The sequence below is a fragment of the Hemicordylus capensis genome, chromosome 1 (assembly GCF_027244095.1).
Source record: "Hemicordylus capensis ecotype Gifberg chromosome 1, rHemCap1.1.pri, whole genome shotgun sequence".
Classification (NCBI taxonomy): Eukaryota; Metazoa; Chordata; class Lepidosauria; order Squamata; family Cordylidae; genus Hemicordylus; species Hemicordylus capensis.
The window spans coordinates 114461611-114475298 of NC_069657.1; the positions used below are offsets into that span (position 1 = coordinate 114461611).

The 13688-nt window shown below is 43.6% G+C and overlaps 1 protein-coding gene across 1 annotated transcript; it reads left to right on the forward strand.

The window, feature by feature from the left end:
* The first annotated feature begins 654 nt into the window (after positions 1-654).
* On the forward strand, positions 655-6688 carry PTH (parathyroid hormone). Its single transcript, XM_053271821.1, has 2 exons — positions 655-740; positions 6424-6688. Exons 1-2 carry the CDS (start codon positions 655-657, stop codon positions 6686-6688), a joined length of 351 nt encoding a protein of 116 aa, XP_053127796.1.
* The last annotated feature ends 7000 nt before the right edge of the window (positions 6689-13688 follow it).

Genomic DNA, 13688 nt, shown 5'->3' on the forward strand with positions numbered 1-13688 from the left:
AGTGGACTTTGTTGTTCCTGAAGACAGAATTGGAACCAATTACAAAAGACAGGTTCATGCTAGACATTAGAAAGATTTTCCTAACTGTCAGAGCTGTGACCGTGGAATACTTTACCTCGTGCAATTGTGGACTCTCCTTCTCTGGAGGTTTTGAAACAGAGGCTGGGCAGCCATCTGTTTGGGGTGCTGCAGGAGTTCCCTGAACTGAGCAGAAAGTTGCACTAGAAGACCTCCCAGATCCCTTTCAGCTCTAACATTCCGTTACTATCTAATATCTGTATCTAAAGCTGCTGCATCTAAAGTTGCTGTTAGAACATCAATGCTCTGTATTGGAAACCTCAGATTAAAACAAGGAAAGGGAGGCAGATAGACAAGAAGTGTTGGCGAGATTATATAAAAAGGCTATGGCAAAATTAGGTAACTTCTGGTTTCCTTTTTTATTCAGGGCTCATGTGGGGTGGGAAGCTATCTATCTATCTATCTATCTATCTATCTATCTATCTATCTATCTATCCATCTATCTATTTATTTTCGCAGAATCACTTGCCTGATCATCTTGTTTTTTATTGTTTTGATTTTTTATACTTTTCAAAATAATAGCTCACACAATCAAACCATGAGGTTGACAAATTTATTTCATCCCTTATAGTTAACATGACTTCAGCCAGAGACATGGCTAAAACTGCAGTCATTCTGTGTGCTGTCTGCATCTTTGCGGGTTCTGACGGAAAAGCCGTGATGTGAGTAGAGTATATTGCTAAACAGTTTTTAAGGGACTGAAGATGGTAATGAACAGTGCATACTTTATATTAATTTCTTTCATTTAGTTACTTATGAATTTTCTGAGCTTAAACATAATAATTATGAATAAAATGGTGGGTAATATTAGCTGAAAACTACAACCATCAAATGCCCATGCAGCTCACTTCTAACCAGGTTTACTTCTCATAGGATCAGCTGCACAGCCGGGAGTTCAGCTAAATGTGTCCCATTACTAAAATTAAGTAGTACATGTAACTGAAATATTATATTTTTCTTTGTTTACGCTTTCCTCCATTTCCATTCCCTGCATCTGTTGTCTCCCCAACTGTAATCCTCTTACGGCAGGGACCTAATCCTCTGCAAAGCACCATGTACATAGATGGTACTCTGTATTATGTATGTAATGAGCAATCATAATAATGTGGGTTGTGCTATGCATGTTGTGATATTGTCAGGGGTTCGCCATCTTGTCTTGCTAGATTTCTTGTTATGCTTTTAGGCTCCCCATTACTGCCTGAGTTATGTAAACCCAGAGAGGTGCAGCCTGAGATTTAGATCCAGGACTAAAGTCTTCTCAAATGCAGCCATCATTCACTCCCACCCTTCACACATTTCAAACACACTTGATAAAATCAAGTCCATTTGAGATTTCATTTTTAAAGGGTAATTTTGATAGATTTTATGGTGGCTAAAAAACCCCCCAAACCAACTTTAATATGTGTACCATCACTCGGATGGTGAAACAGCTGCAGCGATGGCTTTTTGGGATCTCTCATCCACCTACAATTTCTGCATAATATGTAGTTATATCTGTTCTGCATCCATCTAAGAATGCAGGAATATACTGAGGCAATCCGGTGCAACAGAAGACTGGGTTCTGTACCTTAATTATCATGTATTTTATTAAATGTATTTTGATTGATTGATTGATTGATTGATTGATTAGGTGCCGTCAAGTCATTGTTGACTCTTAGCAACCACATAGATTCTCTCTAAGATGATCTGTCTTAAACTTGGCCTTTAAGGTCTCTCAGTGATGCATTCATTGTTGTCGTAATCGAGTCTATCCACCGTGCTGCTGGTCATGCTCTTCTTCTCTTACCTTCAACATTTCACAGCATTATGGACTTCTCAAGGGAGCTGGGTCTTCACATAATGTGTCCAAAGTATGATAGTTTGAGCCTGGTCATTTGTGCCTCAAGTGAAAATTATGGATTGATTTGTTCTAGGATTCATTTGTTTGTTTTCCTGTCTGTCCATGTTATCCTCAAAAGTCTTCTCCAGCACCAAAGTTCAAAAGCATCAATGCCTTTTCTATCTTGCTTCTTCAAAGTCCAGCTTTTGCGTCCATGGAGTGTCATGGGAAAAACCATGGTCCGAAGGATTCTAATCTTTGTAGGTGTAGACATGTCATGGCCTCTAAATATCTTTTCCAAGACCTTCATCGCAACTCTACCAAGGGCTAGTCTGCGAAGTATTTCTTGACTGCTGGATCCTTTACTGTTGACAGTTGATCCTAAAAGGCAGAAGCTAGCCACCACATCCATGTCTTCATTGTCAGTTCTGAGACTGGGTGCTGTACCTATTGTCATTAGTTTAGTCTTGTTCACATTTAGTCATAGTCCCATTTTTTCACTGTGCTCCTTGACTTTCATTACTAGTGCTTGCAGATCATCCGCATTCTCAGCTATCTTAGTGGTGTCATCAGCGTAGCGCAGATTACTGAGGTTTCTTCCTTGAACTTTAAAACCACGTTCATCTTCTTCCAATCCAGCTTCTCTCAGTATATGTTCAGCCTATACATTGAATACAGAAGGAGAAAGTATACAGCCTCATCTTACTCCTTTGCCAATCTGGAACCAATCTGTTTCACCATGTTCTGTCTGGACTGTGGCTTCCTGCCCTGTGTATAGGTTTCTTATGAGAACAATGAGATATTCTGGGATGCCCATTTTCCTAAGGATATTCCACAACTTGACATGGTCAACGCAATTGAAGGCTTTTCTGTAGTCAATAAAGCACATATTGGCTTCTTTCTGGTATTCTCTGGCTTTCTCAATTATCCAGCATGGATCAGCAATGATGTCTCTTGTTCCTAGGCCTTTTCTGAAACCAGCTTGAACATCTGGCATCTCCCTTTCCACGTAGGGCTCTAATCTGCATTGGATGATCCTGAGCATTATTTTGCTAGCATATGAAAGTAAGGATATTGTGTGATGGTTTGCACAATCTGTTAAGTCTCCTTTCTTTGGTATGGAAATGTAGACTGACCTCTTCCAATCTGTTGGCCACTGTTTTGTTCTCCAAATTTGCTGGCATAGTTTGGTTAGAGCCTTGACTGATTCTTCTTCTGTTGCCTGCCATATTTCTGTAGCTACCTGTATTCCATCAGTTCCTGTAGCCTTCCAACTTGGTAATAACCAGAGTGCTGATCTAACTTCATCTTCCCGTACTAAAGGTTCTTGCAAGTAGGGAATATCTTGTAGAGTATCTTGGACATCGACATCCCTACTGCACAGATTTTCAGTGTACTCCTTCCATCTCTGTTTGATCTTCTCTGAGTCAGTTACTATCTGTTCTTTGGCATCCCTTAATATACCAATTTGAGGTTGGAACCTCCCTCTGAGTTCAAAGATCTTTTGGAAAACCTGCCTTATTTTTCTGTTTCTGTTTCCATCCTCAAGGTCTTTACAGATGTCACTGTAGTATTGCTCCTGGTCTTTGCTAACAACTTTCTGAAATTCCCTATTAAGTTCTTTCCTGAGGTCTTCATCTTTCTTGACTTTGGCTTCTCTCCTCTTCTGGGCAATTTCCACCATCTGTTCTGACATCGATTTTGCTTTCTTCTGTTTCTTGGTCTTTGGCAGTTTCTTTTCACATTCATCCTTATCTTCTTTGGATTCATTCCACAGTTCCTCTGGTTCCCTATCAATGAAAGTTCAGAACTTCAAAGTGGTTCCTGATGTTCTCCTTGAAAATGGTGGATACATTCTCAAGATCATATCGTGGAAACTGGATAGCTTTGTTTTTCCACTTTAGCTTGACTTGGAACTTGCACATGATCAGTTTGGGATCAGTTCCACAATTGGTAATACCATGAGGAATTTCACCAGGTTTTCTCAGAAAAATGTGCAATTCTACACAACTATTAAAGGTGCAGGAGTCGCATCATCTATTAACTGTGCTTCTGACCATGTGCAAAGTATTTCCCCCTCCCTCTTTAATTAACCATCCAAGAAACTACTGTCAGGTTAGGTTTTCCCTAACCTACCTCTATTCTACATCAGTGGGAATTCGTTGTGCAAAACCTATGGACAGATGCACTCTTGAATAACTGAAAGAATCTTATTCAGTCTTCAAACTTTTTTCCTCTGATGCTGGGAGTAATGATAAGGGTTCATTCAGCATATTATTTATTTTCCTTTAGTGACACCAATGTTTTCTTCACTCTAACTTGAATTGAATGTGCTTGAGTGTGTGCATGTCACATGCCCAAGTTTCAAATCTGGGTATAACTGCAAATGTTATATTGGAAGTTTTTACATCTGTACACTAAATTTGGACCTGTGTGCAGAGTGAAGCATATAGATGAACCTGTACAACAGCATCATCAATCATCATCATCATCATCATTTTAAAAAGCAAAGTCTCCAAACACTGAATATAAGCCCCCAAATAGATTGTGAAAATCTTCCTTTTGTTTTCTGTGTTTTAACAGACAACTTTAACAGATTTTTTTAAAAAATGTTATTATTACATGTTCATCTGACTTTTTCTCTGAGGAGCTCAGGTACATTACTCAGGTAAACTGGTGTGCCCCTATATTAGCATCATGATAATGCCATGGCATGAGGTGGGTTAAGCTCAGAGATTAAAAGTAACCCACGGTTTCACCGGCTGAGCTTTGTGGCTGAGCAAGGGTTTGAGTCCAGGTCTCCCAACCCAATCCTAGTGAGACACCACAGATGCATTTCAGTAGGGATGTGCACAAAACCGGTTCGCCCGGTTCGGTTCGGATCCGAACCAGGTCCGAACCAGGAGGGGGTGGTTCAGTTTTGGTTTTGTCCGAACCACCCCCTGGTTCGGATCGGATGGTTCAGATCTTGAAAAGTAGCTAGGATGGTAGCTGGCACCCAGGGGTACCTGTCACCCAAACCCCAAAGCAATCGGACACTCGTACGATTTTTTATGAATTTTTGGAAATTGTTTTTATTTTTTTCTCATAGGATATAATGGGATTCGAACCAGACCATTATTCCTTATTGTGGAGCACCCATGGTTGCCAACAACCATGCAAACCCTGAAGCAATCAGACACCCCTATGATTTTTTATGAATATTTGAAATAGTTTTAATTATTTTTCTCATAGAGTATAATGGGACCCAAACCAGTCCATATCCCCTATTGTGGAGCAAGTAGGGGCACAAAATTCCTCATAGAGAATAATGAGGATTGCAGCAAATGTATAGCTTCATGTCGGGGGGAAAGGGGTGTCGTAGAGTGCAGTGTGGTAGTGTGATTCTATGATAGCATATTAGAGTGAATTCATGGTCTCTCATTGAAAGTCTCATTTGCTATCATAGAATCCACACTCAATACCTCAGAAACAAGAGAACCCTGTACCCCATGGGTTAGAAACCCATGGGGGTGGTTGGCACCCTATGTGCACTACACCACCACTCGCTCTGTGCCACCGCAGCACCAACCAAGTGCACTTATGGGGCCGCTGAAAGCTCCATTATAACTTATTATCAGGAAAAACCTTAAAGACGCGTAAACCTCAACAATTAACAAAAAACCAGCCCTCTGCCCAAATCCTTTCAAATAATTCAGGTAGCTTCCTTGCCCACCCTAGGAACTACCAGCCACCACACTGCACTCTACGACACTCCTTTCCCCACAACGTGAAGCTATACATTTGCTGCAATCCTCATTATTCTCTATGAGGAATTCAAAAATAATTTAACAATTCACCAATAATCAGAGGAGTGTCCAATTGCCTCGGGATTTTTTGGGTGGTAGGCACCCCTGCCTGTCTACCACCCACCCCTCTTTTGTGCCCCTAGGTGCTCCACAATAGGGTATATAGACTGGTTCGGGTCCCATTATACTCTATGTGAAAAATAATTAAAAATATTTCAAATATTCATAAAAAATCATAGGGGTGTCTGATTGCTTCAGGGTTTGCATGGTTGTTGGCACACATGGGTGCTATACAATAAGTAATAATGGCCTGGTTCAAATCCGATTATATCCTATGAGAAAAAAATATTTTTCAAAATTATTAAAAAAATCATACGAGTGTCCGATTGCTTTGGAGTTTGGGTGAGAGGTATCACTGGGTGCCAGCTACCATCCTACCAATTTTCAGGGGTCAGAACCAGTCTGAACCGGTTCGAAACGAACCACCCCCAGTTCGGTTCGAATCCGAACCGAACCGGGGGTGGTTCGGTTCGGATCCGAACCGCCGAACCGGGACCGGTTCGGATCCGAACCGGTTCACACATCCCTACATTTCAGTGTTCAGGGAAGTAATACAGGGGAAGAGCAATGTATACCACAGCTTTGCTCTATGTAGGGTGGGTCATACAAAGCGATAGAACTTAAGGTTTGGCTGCAATGAGGTTATTTGTAACTCCACTTCCTCAATTTTCCTTACAGGAAGAGGTCTGTGAGTGAAATGCAGATTATGCACAACTATGGGGAGCACCTGCATTCTGCAGACAGGCAAAACTGGCTCCTTGAGAAACTACAGACGGTGCATCATGACCCCCAGGCTGCCGAAGCAGCAGCAGTGGATGCTAAGCCCCGTGAGGTCAGAAGTTGGAGGGTTCTCCCTGATCACCTGCAAGCAAAGATGCAGAAGAAACCAAGGGATTGGAACAAAGGTTACAGGGCTATCACCTTCAAAACAAAGGCCCAGTGAAAAAGCCATCTTCACATATGCCTTCCAATTAGGTGCATACTGTAGTGAACAATTAGGGCATTTTATTATTTATTATTTATAAGACAATGACATCTAAGAGCACGTCCGCATCACACTATTTGTTGGGGATTGGGTTTGCTTAGGCCATACATTTTATACCCACAGTCCATATGTGGTGGGGGCTCTGGCCCACCATTTCCACAAATGACCACACAGCTGACAATAAGAATTACAAGGCCACTCTGGACTCTACACCAGGGCGGCACAACTTTGGCCCTCCTGCTGGTTTTAGACTACAACTCCCATCATCCCCAGTCACAGTGGCTGGTAGCCAGGGATTATGGGAGTTGTAGTCCAACATCTGCAGAACAGCCAAAGTTGTGCAGCCCTGCTCTACACACTACATCATTGGCTTCCTGCTGGTGGAAGGGTCGGGTGGTGGTTAAGAAAAGTACTTGCCTTCCCAAAGGTAAATTCCCTATACTTCCTGTTGGATGCTATACTACTGAACAGGCACATGGACAGCTAATATAAGGATGTGCCCAAATAAGGTGATGAAGGGCTAACTCACACATTATATTAATAAGTGAATGCATGGTGCTTGTCTCCTGATGCTACCAGTTTTGTTTAACTTGACCTCCAACCCAAACAAGACATCTGATCGGAGCTAGGGACTGGTTGTAGCAAGCACAACCCTCCTCTGGTTGGGCAAACAGGTGCCAGGAACAATCCCTAGTTATCTCTTGTTCTGTTTGCTGAAAGAAAGAAGTAGATTGCCTTCTCGTCAGCTAGGAAAGGCAGTAGCATAGACTGGTCCAGACATTCATTTGTCCTCACTACACACAGTGTGAATGTCAAGACTATTCCCAAGCTGCAGAACCTGATGGCCACTGGAAGAGGGCAGCTTTTTTCAGCCAGTCAGGATAAGCAAGTGGCAGCAGCCACGGAAGGACTGGTTAGAATTATTCTTTTCATCTAGATCATGGTAATTGAGATCAGCCCTGAGAAATATGGTGTGCTAGATGGCTTAAAAGCATTCATTTGCAATTGCTCCTCTCTCAAAGCACCATCATGGTCCTAATTTGAGAATCTAGGTAAACAGAGAATTTATGGCCAGAATCCATAAACCACAAATACAGAACAGAAAAGTCTTGCAATGAGCCAGGGAGTGGCACCAAACAAAGCGCAGCTGCCTCTCGTTCCTGGCAGCTCCAACTGAGCCTCCCATTCGACACCCCAACTTGTTAGGATGAGCCACTTACTGGGTACCAGAAGTGTCAAAAAGACCCTAATCATTCAAAAATGTGGCCTGTAGATTGCCCCCAGTGCAAACCATTATCTTTGACAAACTGTGAGGTCTTTCACACAATCAAAACCTATGTTCTATCCAGGTCTGGGAGCCTTGTGTGCTCCCAATTTTCGGTTGCGTGGAAGCAAGGTGAGAAGAAAACCTGGATAGCTTTGCCTCTTTCCTTGCTTCCACACAATCACTTCTACCCAGGTTTTCTCCCTACCTTGCTTCCACACAGCTGAAAATTGGGAGCGCACAGGTCCCCAAACCTGGGCAGAACACAGTTTTTGACTGTGTGAATGGCCTCACTATCTATCTGAATGCTTTTGGGGAACTTCTGAAACCCAGTGTTCAGACCAACGAAAGTACTATTAACTAACAAAGGGCTTTTTGAAGAGAACTAGGGTTCTTGGGTAAAGGGGTAAATGTGCACAAAGGAACTAAGTAGGAAGATTGGTTTGTTCTAATAACCACAGAATATAGTTTGTAAAATAATTTAAGGTCATAGGCTCAAAGACCTGCTATTAAATTATCAGCACTTTATTTCTTATGAATATTGGGATCATATGGGGAACATGGGCATCACCACTTGACAGACTTTATCTGGTTTAACAGTTATTTGTTCTTCCCATGGGTCTCTGGGAACTGTAGTCAGGAAGCGAGTTCAGATCTTTTACAAGCATTTTCCGCACCAAACTAACTTCCCCTGTTGACACCCCTGATCTTAACCACATTTCCCTGGAAGGCCCATTCACTGCAAGAAAGGATATCTGCATACTTCTGCATGGAATCATCATAGCCTGAAGCTGCAGTCCTATGCATTCTTGCTTGGTAGTAAGCCCCTTGAATACAGTGTGACTTACGTCTGAATAAACATGGCTGCAAAATACACTTAAAAACAAGTTATGATGAACAGTCTAACCACAGTTGTGGCCATGTCTAGTGAATTGCCAGAATTTACTCAGTACTGAGTACACAGGTGGTAAAATATTTGAGATAAAGCTCATTATTATCCTGGGGGTTCATAACCACAGAATGTTATTTCAAACACAATTATAACAAAAGTGCACTTTTGATAGATAATGATATTAATACACACACACACACACACTATCACAATGAAATGAAAAGATTTATGTGTGGCTGTGTTTGGGTGGGTGGGTGATCCTCATGCTGTTTAATATCACATCTAAGAAAGACCGCACACACCTTATTTAGGTCTAATCCTATTTGGCAGCCCTATGTCCCTATGTCACTTTTAAAGCATTTGCATCTCATGCATTTGGGAAAAGTTAGTTCATAAATAATAAATAGTAGAGACAAAATACATTCACCATGCTTTGAGCTAGAAGTGGTTTTACAAATAGTGAGCTGGAATTCATTCTATCTTGACAACAAGGGGATTCTGCCTCAGTTAAAGTCAATGGCAATGCTTTTACTGAGAATCAGAATATCATCTTGTACTTTTACTGGTGTAACAGACATGATCCTGCAGACAATACACTAATACAGATCCTTGACTCTCGAGAGAAGTGCATTGCATCCATTGGCATTCCATGGGTTCCGAGCAGGGTTCTGAGATTAGAGAAGGTAAATTTGTGGGACTAAGACCTAAAAACGCACTTTCTATTTATTCTTTTGTTGTATGTTCATGTCTAATTTACAAAAATGCAGCTTTATATCTGTGTCTTGCATTGTCAAATAAAACGGACCAAAAGCTCTTTGGACAGCAGTAGTTGAAAAGCATAAACTGTTAGTCTTTCTGTTGTTATTTATGGGCATCATTCTCCCCTTTATTTAGCACAATGAAACGATTGCATTTGAGTAAAAGAAGAAGAAGAAGAAGAAGAATGACCACACAATATATTTTCATTAACTGGAAATGCTGGCAGCACAAGGAAAACCTTGGGTGGGTGGGGAATGGGTTTGTGCCTAGTCAGCTCTGAATGGCTGCAAGCTCTCCAGCATCCCAGGCAGGGTCTGCTGCTGCCTGATTTTTTGTCTGGAGGTGCCTGAGATTGAAGCTGGGGCCTCCCTGCATGCAAAGGACGCACTCGGCTACTGCACTCTTGGCTGCCAGGCAGAGCAGACCATGTGGACTTGGGCATAAGCCAGTTTTCAGACGTTCAGTCTTTCCAGAATGACAACTGTGAGGAAGTTATTTCCCGAACTTCTTCTGGGAAGAGGGTAATAGTACTCCCAGAAGAAGAGTGGGTCTACTGGGTCTATTACTGATCTACATCTACTACTACTACTACTACTACTGGGTCTATTACTGAAAAAGTCTGCATAAGCAATGAAGCAGACAGCAGAGCATGCTGATTAAGCCGAACTGTTGCAGGGTAAAGGTAAAGTGTGCCGTCAAGTCAATTTCGACTCCTGGCGGTGGGGCTCAAATGGTAAGGGATGACTGATAGAGTTAGCCTGTTGCTCCTCCACACAGCCTACTTGTGTCAAGCAGGAACAGAAAGTTTTGATGAGCCAGCCACCCTCACCCATTCACACTGCTACCATTACCGCTTCTGAAGAGAGGAGAGGTTGCAGCCCAACTCTAGGGGCAGCAGTGTTTGCTGCTTCATAGGAACATAGAAAGCTGCAATATACTGAGTCAGAACATTGGTCCATCTAGCTCAGTATTGTCTACCCAGACTGGCAGTGGCTTCTCCAGGGTTGCAGGCAGGAGTCTCTCTCAGCCCTATCTTTGCGAAGCCACGGTGGAAACTTGGAACCTTCTGCTCTTCCCAGAGCGGCTCCATCCCCTGAGGGGAATATCTTACTGTGCTCCCACATCAAGTCTCCCATTCATATGCAACCAGGGCAGACCCTGCTTAGTTAAGGGGACAAGCCATGCTTGCTACCACAAGACCAGCTCTCCTTCCCCTCCTGCTTTTGAAATTCAGTGTGAGAGGCAGAGGCATATCTAGGGAAAATAGCACCTCGGGCAAGCACTGAAATGGCGCCCCCTATCCAAACATCTGACACCCACCTTTCAGATAACTTTACCATAATATCAGCTGAAAAATAGAAGTCAAGCTAGTTAATCTTTTAATATTTCAAAAACTATTTAGCAGTGGATATAGCCAGACCAAAAAATGCTGGAAAACTACAAATTTCAGTATGCTGGGGCTCATGAAATACCCAAATAATATGTGGAGGTGTACTTGGAAAACTAAACAGAAGTGCCTGTCTAATTCCCTACTATGCATTGTAGCATCACTATTACATAAGTTTTAGAAATAAATGGAGAATTTTACTTTCCCCAGATACTCTGAAAATAACTGAAGGATATGCAGAGTAAACTGTGTCACTGCTTGGAATATATTCTAGTATTTCAGAAAGACAGTTAAAATGAGAGAAAGAGATCAAGAAACTCCCAGTAGGCCTTCATATTAAGGATTTCACACTGATACAAAGACAAACTCACCATTAATAGCCATATTATTAAGACATCACATTTAACTCACTTATCACAAGAAGGAAAGTAAAAGCAAATGAATACAATACTAGCTCATAAGCTTCAGCTCAGTATTCACAAGCCCTGATTCTCTGTACATAGTGCCAAACTAAATATGTGTACAGTGAGTTATATTATATTTATTTTTTTTAATTTTTTTTACCTGTAGCCCCTCCGGGGGGCTTCCTAAAGGCCATGGGGGGCAGTCTGCAAAGGTTCCCCCTCCCCCCACTGGCATCTAGGGCCTCACAGGGACCATTTGAGCATGTGCAGAGGCCATTTTTTAAAATAAACTTTTTTTTTAAAAAAAAAAAAGGCCACTAAAAACAAAATGGCCACCGCACATATTCAAATGGCCTCTGCAAGGCCTTGCTTGGCCTAGGGCTTCACAGAGGCCATTTGAGCATGCGCAGTGGCCATTTTGTTTTCGGCGGCCATTTTTTAAATTTTTATATTTTTAAAAAATGGCACCCCCCTTCAAGTGGTGCACGTGCCCCCTTCAGGGCACGTGCCCTGACTGCCCTACCCTAGATACACCCTGGTGAGAGAAGAAGTTGCAGCCCTACTTTAGGGGCAGCAATGTTTGCTGCTTCATAGGAACATAGAAAGCTGCAATATACTCAGTCAGAACATTGGTCCATCTAGCTCAGTATTGTCTACCCAGACTGGCAGTGGCTTCTCCAGGGTTGCAGACAGGACTCTCTCTCAGCCCTATCTTTGCGAAGCCAGGGAGGGAATTTGGAACCTTCTGCTCTTCCCAGAGTGGCTCCATCCCCTGAGGGGAATATCTTACTGTGCTCACACTTCTAGTCTCCCATTCATATGCAACCCTGCTTAGTTAAGGGGACAAGCCATGCTTGCTACCACAAGACCAGCTCTCCTTCCCCTCCTGTTTTTGAAATTCAGTGTGAGAGGAAGAGGTGATGCAGGTATTTACCTGCCTGCTGGGGGGCACTGTGAAACGGCAGGGAACTTGGAGGCTGGGGGCGGCTTCGGGAGCTGGACACAGTTGGCTCGGGGGGCGGCCGAGAGCGCAGCGGGGGTAGTGGCCGAGAGCGCAGCGGGGGGCGGCCATAGGCTCAGTGCACTACCGCAGTGATGCTCTGTGCAAGGTTAGCTAGTTTGACATTAAAGCACACACAAGTTCTGGTTGTCATAGAACTTTTCAAATTGATTAAAACACACACACACACACACACACACACACCACACACACACAGAGAAAGGGACCAAAAAAATCCCATGTTCCCTGTCCAAACGGGCCATGCATGGGGACGTGACAGAGATGAGGCAACTGGCTGACAGAGGGGGAGAGAGTTCCAGAGCAGCAGGGAGATTTGCAGGGTGGCTGGAAAGCAGTTTGACAATTGGCTTGGGGGCTGTTTCTCCTGGAGGGAGAAGCAGGAGCATGGTTCAGCTGAGGGTGGGGAGGTCTCTGAGGATGGAGGGCTGCAGCTTGGCCAATAGGCGGCAGCAGTGCTGCAGCCACGACCAAGAAGAGTGAGGGAGATGGAAGCAATGGGATGGAGGAGGCGCAGGAGTGCAGCTCAGGTGAAGGTGGTGAGATCTCTGAGGTGAGGGAAGCAATCAAGTACTAACGCACAGATGCTCTAGAGCGTGCAAGAGTTCTATCATTGAAGCAGAGAGAAATAATGGTGGTGGTCAGGATGCAGAAGTGGAGGGCTGGCAGGTGAAGCCCCTCCAGCCAGAAGAGGTGGGTGGATGGTGGGCGAGGCCTCCCTGGCCAGGAAGATGAGGTGGTGGGGAGAAATAATGGTGCCAGTGAGGAGGTGGGCAGATGGCAGGCAAAGCCCTACCATCCAGGAGGAGAAGGTGGGAGGCGGTGGTGAGATGGCCTGGCCCTGGCCCACATAATGAGGAGAGCTGCGGGGGGGGAAGCACTTCCGGGGGGGGGGGGAAGAGAGAGCGAGTGAGCTGCAGGGGGAGCGGGCAAGCCGTGGGGGGGGGGAGCGAGTGAGTGAGCTGTGGGGGGGAGAGCGAGCAAGCTGCGGTGGGATGCCACAGGCTCAGTGCACAACTGCACAAATGCTCTGTGCGGGGTCAGCTAGTTAGTTTTATTTTACATGGTATTTATTTTATTGTTGTGAGCCGCCCTGAGCAGTAGTGTACTGGAGGGGCGGGGTATAAATATCAAATAAATAAATAAATAAATAAATAAATAAATAAATAAATAAATAAGAAAGAAGCTGTTGCCAGACTGTGTAGAGAATACTGAGCTAGATGGACCAATGTTC